The following is a 19,743-nucleotide window of genomic DNA, read 5'->3' on the forward strand; positions in this document are numbered from 1 at the left end:
TGAGATGCTGTGATGGTATGACTTTGCCTTTGATAAAGCAGAATGGTACATCATTCCCGATCGCATGATACCACAATGGCTTCACATGACCACTTAAAAAAAAAATTGTATGCCTCTAGTGACCTGAATGCCTTCAGCGACTCCCTTGTGTAGATACCCGGTGTGTCGATCAAGTACGTGTACACGTTGCCGTAGTTCAAATCTGGCCAGCAAGATGGATTGTTTTGCCATCCTTTCAATGCAAATGGATCCGGAAGAATATCCTCACAATTCCTATAACTCAACTTCGATTTGTACCGAGATTTTGCAACAGTGTCAAGACTATTAAAATACTCAAACGATCACGTGTGTCGAGCGACGCCATTGTGCAAAACGAAAACACTGCACTTTTGCCAACCAGGCTGCTGCGCATGCGCGGATATGGTGGGTTTGTTTATAAACAGTGAACATCGCTATAAGAGAACCTTGGAGAGGGTGCGTTTGGCACAGCCATACAATTATTACGTACGCTGAAGCATCCCAGCCCCCCGCTATATGTAAGGTCCGCTCGCATCCAACGATACACGCGAAGCTGCCTGCCGTGTTTTCGCCCACTGGACGGAGTCGACTGGAGCCCGGACCATCTACCTGGACCTTCCACCCTACTAGCTACAATCCCCGTGAGTGCATATGTTTGTCTGGGGTCGTAAGTTAAGACTGCCCTGTGTCCTGCTTCTTCTTTTTCCTTTCTTGTATATTTCTTTCCTTTCCTCTTCTTTTTGGTTTGTAAATAAATTACCTTGTTCTTTCTTGGTTTTCCCTAATCCGATCGCATCTGTCCTTTCTTTCAATTGAGTACCTGTGGCACGATTAGGAACCGCTACAATCGGGTTAGTCATTGTTAACGGCCTAAGTTGCGGCTCGCTTCGCTCGGCGTGTCCACTAACGCCGCGGCTCGGGCAGGGCTCATTTCCTCGCTTCCCGGAAGGCGCTGGTAATTAGGTGATAGGAACAATTCGGCATACCACCCTATTCAGCGCTGACCAGAAGTGACGTCATAGCTCCAGGACTCAGGATGGCCAGCTTAAAGGACAAGGGGATTAATCCCCCCTTGATAAGGGGAGAGCCGACCCCCGAGAGCCGTAACAATATTATCTTTTTTTTCAAGGCTAATGAAAAAGGTAGAAGAGAAAGAACCTCTAGCTTGAAAGTTTATCTTGAACTATTGATGTTTCAGTAGGAAAGAGTGATGTAAAGGTGAACCATTGATTGGTGATTTGTCTTGCATTATTTTCTTTACTAGTGAGATACCCATGCTACACACAGGTGGGAGGCCAGAAGCAAACGGGCAATGCAGATACGGTGAATGCTAAAGCATGAAACCAATAAATTCCACATTCCTGTAGCACCTTCAGTTGCACATCAGACATGGACAACAAGTTCGTGAAGGACTTCCATGAAAAACGTACCCGTTTGCAAACAAACGGGTACATTCACGTATGGAAACATCGATCGTGGGACCGTGGCGAATCTGCATATGGCGATCCGCAAAGTTCATGTTTAGAAAGTAGAAATCGTCACGGCATGTCGTCATTTACTTGAAGCCGATATTTTTTTTATTTTTTTTCTTTCTCCAAACAACATAACTCCAATCACCACGGTCCCACAAATTAATCACAAAATAAACTTTTAACAACATTGTTAATGTTTTTCATTGTAAAAACTACCAAGTCAACAGTTAAAAGGATTTTGAGCCGATCGGTGTTACGGCCTTGGCAAGATCGATGGAGACAGCGATCTGTTAGCTTGAACACCGCCCAAATAGCTATGTGGAGATTAAACTCACGTCGTTTGAACTTTGGCCGAGGTCATTATTTTCTTTTAATGTTTTTATATACGAATCAAAAAGATGATAATTGGTTTTGGGTCGTCCTTGCCGCATATCTCGTGGGATTGTGAGTTGGAGAGACGGCCCCGTGATGGCCGGGAGGGGGTTGGCATTCTCTCAAGCAGGGATTCAACCCATGTCCTTATAAAAGGGCTTTGTCCGAGGTCACCGAGTCCGATCGGTGCAGCCGTTTGTGCGGCACCCGGGAAAATAACGTAATGCTGGAGGCCAAAGCTGAAATTGGACAAACAATATACCCTATTTTACTCCAGGAGATCCCAGGATTACCCACCCAAAATATCGTTGCGATCGGTTCAGCCGTTTTTGTGGTACCTTCGGACGGACAGATGGATGGACGAACATTTGGTGAATTATTGTAAGATTATATCTGTCACCAAAGGAGGATGGTGGTTGTTTTCACCCCTGTTTGTGTCTGTGTCTGTCTGTTTGTCTGTGAGCAGGATATCTTAAAGAAAAAAAGAAAAAAAAGTTAAGGACAGATTCAAAACGACATTTGGTGGGCAGGTTGGGTATGTGACGAGGACTAATTGATGAGATGTTGGTGAAGATCTGGATCCAGATTCCGATACTCGAATCTGCTAAGTGATTCTTAACCATTGAGAAGATGGGGCCAAAAATGATGTACCTGTACAGTATAACATGACATTTCAAAAAGTTGTGGCTAATGCCGGGGTCACACTATCACGTAAAGCCTAGCCGTAAGGGCCACGTAGGACCATTTTTTTTGATACGGGGTGGGACGTGGCAGTCACGGGGTCTACGTGGCAGTCACGGGGTCTACGTGGCAGTCACGGGGTCTACGTGGCAGTCACGGGGTCTACGTGGCAGTCACGGGGTCTACGTGGCGGTCACAGGGTCTACGTGGCGCCTACTGCAAGGTAGAGCGGGAATTTCAAAAAGTTCAAAGTTTTACCATGTAAAGTCAGCCTTGTCCACTGCCGTGGCGCCTACTTAACGGCCACGGGGCTACCCCCGTGAGGGCCACGTAGTACGTGGCACTATGTGGCAATTATGGGGACCCCCCTATTGCCACGTAGAGCCACGTAATTGCCACGTAGAACCCCGTAGCGCCACGTGATTGCCATATAAGGAGCGATCCGGTGACAACCACGTAATCACCACGTGCTCACCACGTCTTGGCCACGAAGTCGCCTCGTAGTGCCCCGTCGTGCCTCGTAGAGCCACTTGACCACCCTGTAGAGCCACGTAGAACCCCGTAGCGCCACGTGTTTTGAACCGGCTGCATATAAATACAGGTCTCATTGTTGTTGAGGTTCTCTATGCCGGCCTTCTTCCCCTTATCAAGGGGGGATTAATCCCCTTGTCTTTACTGGGCCTGGTGGAACCGAGACCTAAGTCCCTCCTGGACACACACGGCGTAGAGTTTTGGGACTACTTTTCGCTCGTACCTAAGTCCCCGCGCTGCCCTGGAAGCGAGGAAACAAGCCTCGCACGAACCACGTGTGGTTTGAGTACGCTGAGCAGATTGCGTACACGTGGTCCGCGCAGTCTTAGATGTTGGAACCCGATTGGAGCGAACCTAATCGTGCCACGCTTATTTGGTTGGGTTCCAAATCCCACTCCTGACACCAATTATTGTTACTGCCAATATGTACAATTGGTGTCAAATTTTGTCTAAAAATTTTGTCCCAGGTTCCAAATCCCCACTCTTGACTACGGTACTAAATACGTGGTCAGTTTTCATGACACTTTCAGTGTTCACAAGTGGTGGAGCTTTTTGAAGCAATTCTCAACAATTTTTGAATCTCTTTCTCAACATTGTCATCATGGTGAGAGTGCTAGAGGAAGCAGCAGCAGCAGAGGAGGTGGCAACAGCAATGATGGCCTCACAAGTCTCAGACGATCAGGCTGATGGTGTTGAGGTCATCTGAACTCGTGGGGTAGGCTGTGGTAGGATATACCAGTGCCAAGGAACCTCAGGGTGATGGCCACCCTGAGACCAGGTGACAGGGCTTTCCTGAAGAATGTGTCTTGTTTCTGGATCCTTGGCCCAACTCTTCTGACTATCTCATGGTACAGGTCAGGTGACACCCTTGCAAAGGACTGGAACTCCTTGGCACTCATCTTCTAGCTCCATCAAGGTGTCATAGACACCCATTTCCTGTCTCTTAGAGATCCACCTCCTCACCCAGAGTCTCTTCTTCTTGGCTTTCCTCTGGATCTCTCTTGCCTGCATCTCCTGCAGGACCAGTCCAGCAGCAGCATTGTACAGGGCATGCTGATATCTGAGGACAGCAATCTGCAGTCTGTCTTCTTGGTACTCTCATGGTGATGTTGCTTTCTTGAAGGTCAAGATGCTGAATGACTGGAAGGGGCTGGGGACCCCCTTTTTATAGGATTTTTAACAGGACACGTGGCTCCCACGTGGCAGTGCATGGCCCATACGTGGCACGTGGCGTATACCTGGCCATTACATGGCCTTACGTGGCAGATACGGCCAATTTTTACGAGGGTCTGACGTGGCGAGTACGTGGCTATCCCGTGGCTCTACGGCAGCTATGTGGCCCCTACGAGGCCCGCAGTTTACGGCGCCGTAAATTTTTTTTTTTTAACTTGGCCCTACGTGGCCCTTTCGGCTAGGCTTTACTTGATCGTGTGACCCCGGCATTATTTGTGACAAAACTGAGATGACTTGAGTAGGTGACAAGCGGATTCAATGTTGATTCAGATCCGGCCTATCAGTGGGATACAAAATGTACACGGTACAGTCCGGTTGATTACTGTATTCAAATTATTAAAAAATTGTAATAGAATATTATTAATATTTATTTTATTTTAGTTTAACCCATTTTTGTGAATTGAGCTGTTGTAGTTTGTTTGTCAGATCTATGGTCAGAGTTAAAGGTCTTTGTGAGAGCCTATGCTGATGCTTGGTTGGCTTCTATGGTTGTACAAATCGTACACTTCTGAGTTCTTCTTGGGGATGATCGTGCGTTTTGGTAAACCAAATTGTCCGTCTTTTAATTTATTTATTTTTGTCTGTTTTATTACCCTCGCCAGAGGAGAAGGTATTGCATTTGTGTCTTTGTCCGCACAGACTAAATATGATTTTCTCTGCAACCGTTGGTCTGATTGACAGGAAATTTTCATCATAGGTGCAACTCCAACTGGAGAATTTTTTAATGATAATTATGACGTCATATGTCACGTGGTTCGACCGCCATCTTGGAAAAATCGAAAAACGTTGCACCTCTTTTTCTCAAAGCGCTGAATAGAAAAAAAATTGAGACATGGCTCATTGTAAAGAACTCTCCATGGGGAATAAAATATGTTAATGATATCATAGATGCCTCCATTATGACGTCATAATTTGGCAAGTACAAAACTTCATCTGATCAAGATGAAATTTCTTGAGTATCATCTAGGGATAAACTGGTGGAGAAAAAATGATATCCGCCACGTGGTTCGGCCGCCATCTTGGAAAAACCGAAAAGCTTTGCATCTCTATCTCCGAAAGCGCTGAATAGAAAAAATTGAGACATGGCTCATTGTAAAGAACTCTCCATGGGGAATATAATGTTAATGATGACGTCATAGGTGCCACACTATGACGTCATAATTCGACAAGTACAAAACTTCATCCGATCAAGATGAAATTTCTTGAGCATAATCTGGGAATAAATTAGTTTAGGAAAAAAATAGTCATCAGTCATGTGGTTCGGCCGCCATGTTTTAACGCAGAAGCGTTAAAAACCACTGAAAATACCTCCTGACGAGGGTTTGCAACCTATGATTGCTGTTTTTCTTGTTCACTGTTGTATTTATCTTAAGTTGTCTCCTAATTTTTTTTTTTTTTTTTAATTTTTATTCACTAAATCTAAATTATGTGGAATGTCTTTGCACAGGTGGAATTTCTTTGTGAAAGAGGATCTGATGTTAACAGGGGTCAGCGTTCGTCATCTCTCCATTATGCTGCATGCTTTGGACGGCCGCAGGTTGCTAAAGTAAGATCCTAGTCTGAATTTTGTGTGATTCTCTGCTGTTAGATATTTTTGTGTGTGATGCTCATCTTTGTGCTTTCTGGTGTGTTGTTGTGGTGGTATGCTTTAACACATTTTTCAGTGGTGATTCTGTGGTGTTGTGTGATTTGCATCAATGGCACCTTTAAATTTTGTTTTCAGACCCTGCTGAAACATGGGGCCAATCCGGATTTACGGGACGAGGATGGAAAAACACCATTGGACAAGGCACGAGAGCGTGGGCACACTGAAGTGGTCTCCATATTGCAATCCCCAGGTGATGGATATGGAGTCTGTTTATACTTGTATGTTTGTATTCTTTACCTTTTCTTAATCACATAAACATTTCGGTTCTTTGTCACTTTTGCTTTCTCCTCTGCTTTGTCGTTGTTACCTCCACCATCAAAGGTGGATGGAGGTTGTTTTCACCCCTGTCTGTCTTTCTGTTTGGAAACAAAATATCTCAGTTGTGGACAGATTCGGATGAAATTTGTCAGAGATGTAGCATATGTGACAAGGACGAAATGATTAGATTTTGGTGAAGATTAGGATTTGGATCCGGCTACTAGAATTTTTAGAGATTCTTCACCATTGGGAGATAGGGCCAAAAACGATACATAGCAGGATATCTCAAGTTGTGGATGGATTTGGACGAAACTTGGTGGACCGGTTGAGTGTCTGACAAGGACGATTCGATTCGACTTTGGTGAAGATCTGCATATGGATTCGGATGTGAGAATTATTTAAATTTTTAAGTGATTCTTCACTATTGAGAGATAGGGCCAAAAACGATACATAGCAGGATATATCAAAAAGCTATGGATGGATTTGGATGAAACATGTTGGACAGGTTGTGTGTGTGACAAGGAAGAATCGATTAAATTTTGGTGAATATCCGGATCTGGATCCAGCTGGTAGAATTTTTAAAGTGATTCTTCACCATTGAGTGATTATGGCCAACCAGGTGGAGGTATGCTATCCACTGAGTGGCATTCTAGTTAGTTACTTTATTTGAAGTGGTGAGGGGAGTAAATTGTGACTTGTTTTGCTCCAGCAATAACTCTGAAAATTGAGTGGTCTGGTCCAACTTTTGAATCCGTTTCCATTGCAACTGTTTCGTAATGATGCTACGTGATCACACAATATAATGTTGTACATGGTTGTCAAAATTGATTAACCAAGCCAACATGCATTTGGATTTTTATATTTTTTGGAAGAATTAAAATAATTTCTCACCTTCAGGAGAATGGATGTGTCCTGTGAACAAAGATCAAGATAAGAAGAAAAAGGAGACTCACAGGGAAGAGGAGATCAATGACCCCAGAGGAGACCCTGAAATGGCCCCTGTTTACCTCAAGAGGTTGCTCCCCATATTTGCACAGACCTTTCAGAAGACCATGGTGCCATCAGTCAGGTGACTCGGTTTAAGCTCTTTGAAATGGGTTGAATTATTATTATTTTTTTTTTGTATACAGTTTAGGTTCACGGAAGAGCTCGGACATTGAACGGGTCAGGATTTTTTTGTATACTGAATCGAGGCTCGTGAAAGAGCTGACATTTATTTCACAAACAAATCAACCATACAAACAAAATATATAAAAAGAGGGAGCGGAAGACAAGAGAAGGAAGCACACAAACACTTGAGGGCACACACAACATTTAAGAGCAGGGAGATGTGTGGGAGGGAGAGGGCTTGGGGGGAGGGGGGGGGTGGCAGAAGTATCAAACACAAGGACACCAAGGACTTCCAGGACAGAAATTGGTATTTCAAAAAAGTGGAATTGTGGTGAAATTAGCGGGGAAAGAAAAGATCAATGTTTTGGATGGGGGAAGATAAGAGATGGTGGTGAACAGCTGTTTTAAAGACCTGGAGGGTGGAGTGGGATTGAAGAGAGTGAGGGAGTTTGTTCCAGAGGCGGGAGAAAAGAGGCATGAAGGAGTGAAGGTGAGCAGAGTCTTGATTTTGGCAGTTTAACCATAAGAGGGTTGCAGGCAGATCTTGTGCGACCTGTAGGAATATTTGCTGGACAGCCCAGAGAGAGCTGGGGGGGGCAAGGCCAGAGAGGAGTCTGTAGAAGATGGAAAGACCACCAACCTGCGTGCGGTGAGTGAGTGAGAGGCCCTTGGAGTTAGCTTCATCGCGGGAGATTCCAATGATTCTGAATGCTTTGGTTTCAACAGCGTGAAGACGAGCTAGGTGTGAGGGAGGTGCACCAGCCCAGAGGGGAGAGCAGTATTCCATTGAGCTGTGGATGAAAGCCTTGTATGTGGTGAGGAGCTCAGGTGTGCCAAGGAAGGACTTCGCACGACCGAGGATGCCCAGTCGGCGACTGGCTTTGGAGGCCAGCTTGGAAATGTGGTTTTCCCAGGAAAGATCATGGCAGATAGTGAGACCCAAAAGCTTGAGTGACAGAACTTCTTGGAGAGGATTATTCAGAAAGTAGATGGGAGGGTTGTCAAGTCGGTCTTTTCGGAGAGACCGTAAGAGTGTGAGATTTGTCAGGATTGAAAGACATGGTCCACTTGTATGCCCAGTCTGTGATTTTGTCCAGGTCTGCAGAGAGTGAGGAGGCTGCAGACTGCCGATCTTAGGGATGAAGAATGGAGCGACAGAGTAGAGTCATCAGCAAAGAGATAGAGAGGATTTTCAAGAGAGTCAGAGAGATCATTGATGAAGACCAGAAAAAGCACAGGGCCCAGAACACTGCCTTGGGGAACTCCAGCCTGAACAGGAAGAGATGAGAGAAACCCCATTCAGGGCCACACGTTGACTATGACTAGAGAGGAAGTCCGCCAGCCATGCGTGGAGATTTCCATGGATACCAAAAGAGGAGAGTTTGGTGAGCAGAGCGGGGTGCCAGACCGTATCGAAGGCACGTGATATGTCAAGGGAGACGGCTCTAATTTCCTGTTTGGCATTGAGGACGTCCATCCATTGTTGAGAAAGCAGAAGCAGCATGTCCAGAGTAGAGTGACCAGGTCTGAAACCAAATTGATGATCAGAGATCAAGCCATTGGAGAAGAGGAAAGATTTCATATCTGAAGCAATGATGGATTCCATGACTTTGCTGATAATTGGGAGAAGGCTGATTGGTCTGTAGTTGCTGGGATCTGTTTTTGCACCTTTTTTGTGCAAAGCGGTGATGTTGGCAAATTTCCAAGCAGATGGCAGATGACCTTGAGCAAAAGAGAGGGTGAAGAGAACAGAGAGAGGGAGTGAAAGAGCGGAAGAACAGGATTTTAGGACCCGTGGGCTGATGCCGTCAGGTCCAGTTGCAGAATCAGAGTCGAGGGTTGACAGAAACTTTTCCACCTTGTCAGGAGGAAAGGACACAGAGTCCAGGAGCAGCTGGGTACGACTGGGTACGGTGGGTACAGGGAGGGATGGGTTTGGGACTCAAGATTTAGAGGCAAACACAGAGATGAGGCATTCAGCTTTTTCACGTGCGGAATCAGCCATGTGGCCGTTTGAGGTGAGGGAGGGGATGGAGGGGGAATAAACCCCAGAAAAAGATTTGACCAGACGCCACCAGGATTTGGAAGAGGGAGACAGATAGAGTTCTGTCCTGAGAACGGAGAGATTTTGTTTCCTGGCTCTCCTGAGGGTGGACACACACTTGTTTCGGGCTTTGTGAAAGGAAATGAGATTTCCTTCCGTTGGATTTGCTTTCCAGGAGATGAAAGCAAGTTGTTTTTGGGCAATAGCCTCACCACAAGATTCCGTGTACCATGGAAGGGAGGAAGGGTATGACAACTGAAGACGAGATGGGATAAATCTGTGCATGAGAGAGAGAGCAATTTACTTTAGAAGAATTCCCAGGATGAGTTGATGTCAGAGGCGGTAGAGATGGGAGACCAGTCCAGATGATTGATGGCTGCTTGAAGACCGTGCCAGTTGGCCTGAGTGAAATGCCAGACTCGTCGACGCTGAGGAGGCTCTCTGAGAATGGTCAGAGAGATGTCCACTTTAACAAGCACATGATCAGATGAGCCGATTGGAGCAGAAGAAGAGCAGCAGGCATTTTCAAGGAAGCTTGTCATAACCAAGTCCAGAAGAGAAGATGCTCCGTTGACTGAGATCCGGGTCGGGAAATTGACAGATTGTGTCAGTCCCAGTGAGTCACAGAAGTCCTTTGCTGAAGAGCCATGGCTGGTGAGAGAGGAACCCACACCCAGCCAACTGGCATGGTGACGATTGAAATCACCACATATGAGGAAGAGAGAGTTGGGATGGGTAGATAGAAGTTGGTCCATATTATCAGACCGAGATGTAGATGGAGTCATCGCTGTTTGGTGGACGGTACAACACACATATGAACAAAAGGTGGGAGCGAAGGGGAAGCCGTAGCCAAAGGTATTCCTGGGGGTGAGGTGGAGAGATGGCAGTGCAGGGCGAGTGAGGAATTTTTTTATAAAGATAGCAACTCCCCCTCCAGGACGAGGCTCAGGTCTATCATACCGGAGGAGGGAGTAACCTGGGAGAGATACCAAGGAATCAGAGACATCATGAAGGAGGAAAGTTTCTGTTAAGCAGATCACGTCTGGTTTATCAGAAGCAACCTGTATGGAGAGATCAGTCAAGTTTGAGCGAAGGCCCCGGATGTTTGAGGTCCATACTGTTAAAGAAGAGGAAGGGGGAGCATCGGATACAGAACAGGGGGGGGGGGAGCGGTAGGGTAAGATGTGGAAGAGGTAGGGAGAGCTGTTGAAGGCATGTCAGAGATTTCAGAATAGCTTGGAGAAAGGGAAGAATGGGGCAGACAAAAGGTTTGATGGTGATTGGGTGAGGTGCAGTGAGGTGTTATTTGAGGAGGGGGTAGAGTGAGGCAGAAGGTTGAGGGAGATGAAGGGGGAAGAAGCGGGGAGGACGCTTTGATGAGGAGGGGTGAGAGGGGAGTCTAGGAGGGGAGGAGTGAGGGAGGGTCTCGGAGGGGAGGGGTGTGGGTGGAGTTTAGGAGGGAAGGGGCAAGGGGGGGAGATCTGAAAGGGATGGGTGATGGGGAAGATTTGGAGGGGAGGGGCAAGGGGGTGGATTTGGAGGGGAGGGGTGATGGGCAAGTTTTGAAGGGGAGGGGTGATGGGGAAGTTTTTGAGGGAAGGGGTGATAGGGAAGTTTTGGAGGGAAGGGGTGATGGGGAAGATTTGGTGGGGAGGGGTGATGGGGAAGATTTGGTGGGGAGGGGTGAGATTGGATTTTAGAAAGTGTACGATTAATGGGAAACGAACATTTATTGCAAAATGAGTTTCTTGAGACCTTCGAATCAAAAATACGTTTGAGGACGCTGAAGGATGGGTGGAGTTCTGGAGAGTTTCGGGAATGTATGAAAGAGGCACTGTAACTGTAAGAGATGGAATTTTTAAATTTTTTTATTTTTTATTTTTTATAAATATAGTTGAGATGAAAACAGAGACAGAGACCGAACGTGAAACGTGAAAAATAGAGACCGAAAGTAATGGCGAGCGCAATCGAAGAACCGTTGAGACAGAAACAAAGCCTCAAGCCAAGGTCAGACACGGTAGCCTACTAGTACTACACTAGGCGTCAGTACTACACTGACACACTGTACTTCATGTCAGTACTACACTGACACACTGTACTTCATGTCAGTACTACACTGACACACTGTACTAGTACTACAGACACGGTAGCCTACTAGTACTACACTAGGCGTCAGAATACGCGACACGAACTAACCGACGATTCTGTACACAGGTATGAAAAACCAACACCAAGAATACTATTAAAGACACACCAATAGTTACGCACACCGAAAGAAAGATACAGTTTCGACAAAAACACAATTGTAAAGTTACTTAACTTCGAAAGCGTGCGCGCATGGACAGCTTTGAAGAGACGAGACGAGACGAGACGTGACGAGAAGAGACGTGAAGAAACTTTGAAGGGATTTAAAACGTTAGACAAGTGGTCGATGTTCGGGGAAGTTAGGGGGAGAAGAGAAAATCTCAGAAATAAGCAATACAGCGAAGGAAAGAACTTAAATTCACAGAACACCTATGGGGGTAGGGAAGCCGAGAGAAACCAGGCCGCACACGCTGAGAGACAGAAAACGATTAAATTATACAAAAGTTTGCAAGAATTGCAAATCAACACCAACTGGAAAACACCCTGTAACATATGCACAATAAAAAACGAGTATAAATTGACGAAAACACGAATGGAAAAAATACTATAACTTTTGCTGCCGTGCAGAGCTCCAAGACGTTTCCTTGCTCCAGGGACCGGAAACGGAAGTCAATGGAACAAAACAAAACAAAGGATGCAATGGAACAAAAGGAACAGTAGAATAAGGGGGGGGGGGGGGCGCGACACCAACCGCATGGTTTAAGGACAAAATAGAGGTAGACTTGTGCAAACAATGTGTGTGGGGTGTAATGACAGCAAAGGATGCGTGGGGTGGACAAGATGGATTCAGAAAGGATAACTGGAAATTTGGAAGGTGGGGCTGGGGTGGGAGTTAACGAGGGTGGTAAATAAAGATCATGGTTTTGGATTGGGGATGATCTGAGATTGTGGTGAACAATTGTCTTGAAGACCTGGAGGGCAGAATGAGATTGAAGAGTATATGGAAATTTATACAGTGGAGGTCAAATTTGTTTTTACATGCTTGACAGTTTGCTTTGTCTTAACAATGCAGAAAGGCGAGTTTGGCACTGATCCGCAAGATGGTGTACCACTGCCACGAGACACTACTTAAGGAGGTTTGCAGCTTGGATGCTGGGCAGAACCTTCCCATAATTTTGGTTGAAGTCACATCTGCTGTCTTGGACCATGAGGTGGGGATTTAAATCCTCTTGGGATTTTCTGAGCATTTTGCCGTTATTGTTGTAAATTTGTATTTTGCTTTAAGCTCGTGGTGTTGGCTTCACAGTTAAGGTGGCTGGCTTAAGATCGCAAGGTCTTGAGTTCAAGCCCCTGCCAAACCGTTGAATTAACACCAGGTGGGCTGACTCAGCCTGTCATCCTTCCGAGGTCGGCAAAATGAGTACCAGCTTACCGGGATGAATGAGCCATTCGAGTATCCTGCGTCGGAGTGGCGACCCGTCTTGGATTGTGACCAATAGCCAAGAAACTGCTTCGGCAGCCCTATGTGTCTGAAGATGCAAAAATGAGTGGTCATCTTGTTTTGCCTCAACTTCATAATGCTTTGGCCATTGCCAATTTTTCAGGATGACGACGATGGGCACTTGCTTGCCTTGCAAATGATTGACGATTTGGTCGAAAAAGGGGGCGATCTCTTTCTGGACCAGCTGGCAAGACTTGGTGTCATTAACAAAGTTTCTGGCCTTGCTGGCACTGCTTCTGATGACGAGAGTGAACAGGAATTGAAGACAGAAAAGGTAACTCAAATTTGATAATCAAAACTACCTCTGTTGATTAAGAGTTCTGACTTTCTTGTTTGCAAATTCTAATCTCGGGGCTTTAAAATCACTTGCACTCAGTCTTGTATCCTATGTCATACAAACATCATCCGCCTGCCGTCTATACAATATGTATAACAAGAATGGTACTCGCTAGAGTGCATGTCTCCACCAGGCTGAACAGATTGCGTTTTGTATTCCACTGGTAGGCCGCATCTGCATCCAGACATGAACAAAAATCTAATCGTCTTGTTCTTGTCATCTCACCAACTCCTCCACCAAATTTTGTCCAAATCCATCCAAATCTTTTAAAATATTGTGCTATATATAGTTGTTTTTTTTGGCCCGATATCTCAATTATGAAGAATCACTGAAAACTAAAAAAAATCTTACAGAAACCTTGAAGTAAGGATAATTCAACACAAATTGTCGATGTATCGGAAAGTCTATTCACCATGATAAAAGGATTTGTAACAGGACATGTTTTATGCATTTTGTTTCAAACTTTTCTCATTAAAATATCTCATGATTAGTTTTCACATAATATAGGCATTGTCACGCAACTAGCAGTTGTGCAGAAATTCACTAAACCTGGTGGTTATGATCACCACATGGCAAGAAGGTGCAAGAGCAGAATCATTTTTGGATATAGTTTTTTATTTTGACTTTTTGACCCCACCTCAGGGGGTGGGGAGCAGATCCAAAAATGATTCTGCAAAAATCCAAGATGGCCACCACCATATATATGTCCGTGCGTGCGTACATAAGCGAAGGACCGAATTCTAATTTGGTGTGTGGGTGCAACTAGGCATATGGAAGAACCCTATTGAAAACGAGCGTTACGCCGAGGTCCCCCATCGGTGGTGACGAGTTGACAAAGTGGAAGACGCAAGGCGGCCATCTTGGTTTTTGACATGGCGACCCAATTTTCAATAGCGTTCTCCTTTGTGTAGATACACCCACACACCAGATTAGAAGTTAGTAGTTCGTTTATTTTTCAAGATATTTCGCTCATAAGGTTCAGACATATATATGGTGGCGGCCATCTTGGATTTTGACGTGGCGACCCACATTTCAATAGTGTTCTTCCTTATGCCTAGATACACCCACACACCAGATTAGAAGTTGGTACTTCGCTTATTTTTCAAGATATTCCACTCAAGGTCAAGCCACCAAATATGGTGGCTGAACTACGTGACCAATCACGTCATCATTATTTGTTTTCTAAACTAATTTATTCCTAGATTATGCTCAAGAAATTTCATCTTCATCGGATGAAGTTTTGTACTTGTCGAATTATCGAATTGTGACGTCATAATGGAGGCCTTGGGCCGAGAGAGTTAAAAATTGGGCACAGTCTATTCCAGGGCAAGACAAATATGTGTGTAAAGTTTGGCGATTCTTTGTGCAACGGTGTAGACGTAGTACTGCGCACAGACAGACAAACAGACCAACCAACCAACCAACATACTTGCCGGAATCTTTTCCGGCAAGTAACAGACAAATGAAAAATCGGTCAGAGACCGAGGACTTGCCGGAATGTACTTTTTTATCCGCCATTTAGGACAAATATGGCGGCCGAACCACGTGACCAATGACGTCATCATTAACATATTTTATTCCCCATGGAGAGTTCTTTACAATGAGCCATGCCTCAATTTTTTCTATTCAGGACTTTTGGAGATGTGGAGGTGCAGAGTTTTTTGGTTTTTCCAAGATGGCGGCCGACCACGTGACATATGACATCATTAACATATTTTATTCCCCATGGAGAGTTTTTTACAATGAGCCATGTCTCCATTTTTTCTGTTCAGCACTTTTGGAGATTTCGAAGTGCAAAGTTTTGCAGTTTTTCCAAGATGGCGGCCGACCACGTGACTGATGACGTCATCATTAACATATTTTATTCCCCATGTGGAGTTCTTTACAATGAGCCATGTCTCAATTTTTTCTGTTCAGCACTTTTGGCGATATAGTGGTGCAAAGTTTTGCCGTTTTTCCAAGATGGCGGCCGACCACGTGACATATGACGTCATCATTAACATATTTTATTCCCCATGGAGAGTTCTTTACAATGAGCCATGTCTCAATTTTTTCTGTTCAGCACTTTTGGAGATATCGTGGCGCAACGTTTTGCCGTTTTTCCAAGATGGCGACCGAACCACGTGACTGATGACGTCATCATTTACATATTTTATTCCGCATGGAGAGTTCTTTACAATGAGCCATGTCTCAATTTTTTCTGTTCAGCACTTTCGGAGATGTGGAGGTGCAGAGTTTTTCGGTTTTTCCAAGATGGCGGCCGAACCACGTGACCGATGACGTCATCAATTGGGCACAGTCTATTCCAGGGCAAGACCAATATGTGTGCAAAGTTTGGCGATTCTACGTGCAACGGTGTAGACGCAGTGCTGCAAACAGACAGACAGACAGATGAAAAATCGGTCAGAGACCGAGGACTTGCCGGAATGTACTTTTTTATCAGCCATTTAGGACAAATATGGCGGCCGAACCACGTGACCGATGACGTCATCATTAACATATTTTATTCCCCATGGAGAGTTCTTTACAATGAGCCATACCTCAATTTTTTCTCTTCAGGACTTTTGGAGATGTGGAGGTGCAGAGTTTTTCGGTTTTTCCAAGATGGCGGCCGAACCACGTGACCGATGACATCATCATTAACATATTTTGTTCCCCATGGAGAGTTCTTTACAATGAGCCATGTCTCAATTTTTTCTATTCAGCACTTTCGGAGATATGGAGGTGCTAAGTTTTTCGGTTTTTCCGAGATGGCGGCCGACCACGTGACTGATGACGTCATCATTAACATATTTTATTCCCCATGGAGAGTTCTTTACAATGAGCCATGTCTCAATTTTTTCTGTTCAGCACTTTTGGAGATATAGTGGTGCAAATTTTTGCCGTTTTTCCAAGATGGCGGCCGACCACGTGACATATGACGTCATCATTAACATATTTTATTCCCCATGGAGAGTTCTTTACAATGAGCCATACCTCAATTTTTTCTATTCAGGACTTTTGGAGATGTGGAGGTGCAGAGTTTTTCGGTTTTTCCAAGATGGCGGCCGAACCACGTGACTGATGACATCATCATTAACATATTTTATTCCCCATGGAGAGTTCTTTACAAAGAGCCATGTCTCAATTTTTTCTGTTCAGCACTTTTGGAGATATAGTGGTGCAAAGTTTTGCCGTTTTTCCAAGATGGCGGCCGAACCACGTGACCTATGACGTCATCATTAACATGTTTTATTCCCAATGGAGAGTTCTTTACAATGAGCCATGGCTCAATTTTTTCTGTTCAGCACTATGAGATATCGAGGTGCAAAATTTTTCGGTTTTTCCAAGATGGCGGCCGAACCACGTGACTGATGACGTCATCATTTGGGCACAGTATATTAGAGGGCAAGACCAATATGTGTGCCAAGTTTGGCGATTCTACGTGCAACGGTGTAGACGTAGTGCTGCAAACAGACAAACAGACAAACAGACAAACAGACAAACAGACAAACAGACAAACAGACAAACGAACAGATCAACATACTTGCCGGAAATTTTTTTCCGGCAAGTAACAAACGGACTCAAATGCAATACCCTCTCCTCTGGCAAGGGTAACTAGAACGGCACTCGGTAGAGAGCATACCTTCGCCTGGTTGGCCCTATCTTCCAATGGTGAAGAATCACTTGAATTCTAATAACCGGATCCGGATCTTCACCAAATAATGTAATCATTTTGTCCTTGTCATGTACACTGCCTCACTGCCAAATTTCATCCGATTCCATCCACAACTTTCTGAGATATCTTGTTCACAAACAAACAGACAGGCAGGGGTGAAAACATAACCTCCATCCACTTTTGGTTGGCGAGGAAACGGCAAGTCTTCGATTTGTGAATGGTGTGGTCTTGCTCAGTTGTCATCCACTTTCTGCCCCGACTACTGGTGTTTGGAACGTCACAAGTTTCTCTCTTTCTTGTGCTCTGCACTTCATTATGTGAAACTTTTGACCTTCGTTTCCATTTTGCTCACTGAATGGCCTTCCTTGTGCTGTGTAATGATGGCTACACAGTCGTTGTATTACCTCCCTAGTTGTCGGGATGGTTCTGTAATAGCGATCGTAAATGAGACACTAGCTTACATTAGACTTGTAAGAAGGTACTTTAGAATTGCTTTGGGAAATATTTCAGACCAAATTGAATTTTAAGCGTATTGATATATTGGTGAAGTTTTTGTGACTGTGCCTAGGGTATGTGCACTTGTGAATGCGAACAGATTGGGATATTTGCATGGGAAGTTTGAAATAAAATGTGTATAAAACATGTTCTCTAGTACTTTCTTGAATCGATTTGCAACCTTTGCAATTGTCAAACTTTCCTACACTTGTATGGTTTTATTGTTTGCCTCGGATGGTGTCCTGTCTGCCGATAGTTGGTGGATATTAAAATTTCCATGGTGTCCTTCGCGAAGAGTAGGTGAGCAATTGCCAGGGACAAAGTACAAATTCCTGACCGTGCTATGAGGTCGAGCATCAGGCCTTGTCAGCTGTATTGTGAAAGACTTGGGCCAAAAACTACCCCCGGCCAACCCCACAATAAGTTGGAAAGAATTTTGGCTGTTGAAGAATAAGAATATCATACACGCACGCATCCACTCTTTCATGAGCCTTCAATAAGTAATGAATTTTTGTATAATTTTCCTCAAACTTGATTCTTTCCTTTGTTGAAAATGTTCCAGCAAGAAGATATGCATCTTGAGGACGCAGCGGACATGTTGCAGGGCAAGCCGTACCATTGGAGGGACTGGTCTATCGTGCGTGGCCGAGATTGTTTGTACATTTGGAGTGATGCTGCAGCCCTGGAGCTCTCTAATGGCTCCAATGGTTGGTTCCGCTTCATCCTTGATGGCAAACTTGCTACCATGTATTCAAGTGGAAGTCCTGAGGGTGGGTCGGATAGCTCCGGTGAGCATGATGTTCCCACCACGCGTTGCAAAAAAGTACAGGTCGTTGACAAGCCTGATTGTTTATTGCAATTCTCTGTGCACCAATTTTTTTTTTTTCCATGCCAGAGTCACGAAGTGAATTCTTGGAGAAGTTGCAAAGGGCTCGGAGTCAAGTGAAATGTGGAACCGTGAGTCAGCCTGTGCTTTCATGTCCTGATCAAACAAAACTGTTTGTGGGCAACTGGTCCTTGAACTGCCAGAAGGACGGTGAGATGCTTATCCATAACTCGGACGGACAGCAAGCCACAATCCTGAAGGAAGATCTCCCAGGTTTTGTTTTTGAATCCAATCGAGGAACCAAGCATTCCTTCACTGCCGAGACATCTTTAAGTGAGTGCATTTGCCCAACTTGTTTGTGTAGTGGCACGTTTGGTTAATGCTCCTGTTCATCAACAAAGGGGGTGGTTTGGTTCTGAATTGATGAATTTGTCAGATTGTGGAGTTCAGCGTTTTATAGGAATGCCAAAGGGAAACTGGGTTTTAATTTGGGAAATTCCCCCCACTGTTGTATAGCATCGTACTTCCTGTATTCTCCCGGTGTGTACCCCGGTTTAGAATAGGTACACCATATCCCTGCGCATCCTAAGGGGTGACCAAGGGTTGGCGTCGGGAAGGGCATCCAGCCATAAAAACATTGCCTCAAACAGGGAACCATGATTGTCATGGGGCCCGCAAGGCTAACCCCCGCTCTAGCGGGGAAAAATGGCCTCAAAACGATCATTCATTCATTCATTCATTGTACTTCCTGTATTCCATAATTTGACCTGAATCTTATTTTCAATCTCTCGTACCAATTAGGCTCCGAGTTTGTGATGGGATGGACGGGAAAGAGAAGTAAAAAGCTAAGATCAAAGTTGGAGAGAACAAAGCAAAAGGTAAGTTTGTGGTTCATTGTATGATTATGTACTTCCGGAAGCAAAAGCCTTTTGATGGAATAACGTGCAAGATAAAATATATTTTTTTGGGTAATACCAAATTTAATTCCAGCTAATTAATCCTCCCCCCCCCCCCCCCCCCCCTCTCGTTGGGTAATGTGTCGTTGTAGTTATTAAATTGCATTTGTTGTCCTCTAACGTCTCTTTAATTTCACGTCATGTAATCATTGGCCTGTTGAATTGATTTATGACTGGCTGATGAAACTGAATACATTCTCACTTTTTACCTTTATGATGCAAACATGATTGGTCTTTTTGGGATGGTGGCTGTGCTTAGTTAATGTGCTATCTGTGATTACGTGATTAAACATCATGTGATGTGCTCAGGTTAGGGGAATGGCTCGTGAGCTATACGAGGATCGTTTTGAAGCTGTGGAGAGCATGCCACGTGGAACACTCCTTGCTTTGAGGAACATTGCAACCAGGCTCGAGTCTGCATGGGAGTTGCACACCAGCTGCAAGGTTTTACACTACTCTCTCCATCCACTTTCTGGGCCGACACGCCGGGCCGTGTTGCTCTCTGGAAATCGGGCATT

General features: G+C 44.8%; 2 protein-coding genes across 2 annotated transcripts in view; one reads left to right on the top strand and one right to left on the bottom strand.

Moving 5' to 3' along the window:
• HEMK2 (HemK methyltransferase 2, ETF1 glutamine and histone H4 lysine) overlaps nt 1-19,743 on the bottom strand; it is an 88,213-nt gene that overhangs the window by 44,962 nt on the left and 23,508 nt on the right. The gene's annotated exons all lie outside the window — the stretch shown is intronic.
• HECTD1 (HECT domain E3 ubiquitin protein ligase 1) overlaps nt 1-19,743 on the top strand; it is a 99,632-nt gene that overhangs the window by 18,894 nt on the left and 60,995 nt on the right. The window contains exons 8-16 of the mRNA XM_068120024.2: nt 5,755-5,853; nt 6,031-6,145; nt 7,111-7,282; nt 12,525-12,663; nt 13,057-13,227; nt 18,006-18,231; nt 18,339-18,602; nt 19,071-19,147; nt 19,535-19,669. Coding sequence (XP_067976125.1) covers nt 5,755-5,853; nt 6,031-6,145; nt 7,111-7,282; nt 12,525-12,663; nt 13,057-13,227; nt 18,006-18,231; nt 18,339-18,602; nt 19,071-19,147; nt 19,535-19,669 — 1,398 coding nt within the window. The remainder of the gene's footprint in view (nt 1-5,754; nt 5,854-6,030; nt 6,146-7,110; nt 7,283-12,524; nt 12,664-13,056; nt 13,228-18,005; nt 18,232-18,338; nt 18,603-19,070; nt 19,148-19,534; nt 19,670-19,743) is intronic.

Source organism: Myxine glutinosa, chromosome 6 (genome assembly GCF_964187855.1).
Source record: "Myxine glutinosa chromosome 6, kmMyxGlut1.1, whole genome shotgun sequence".
Taxonomy (NCBI): domain Eukaryota; kingdom Metazoa; phylum Chordata; class Myxini; order Myxiniformes; family Myxinidae; genus Myxine; species Myxine glutinosa.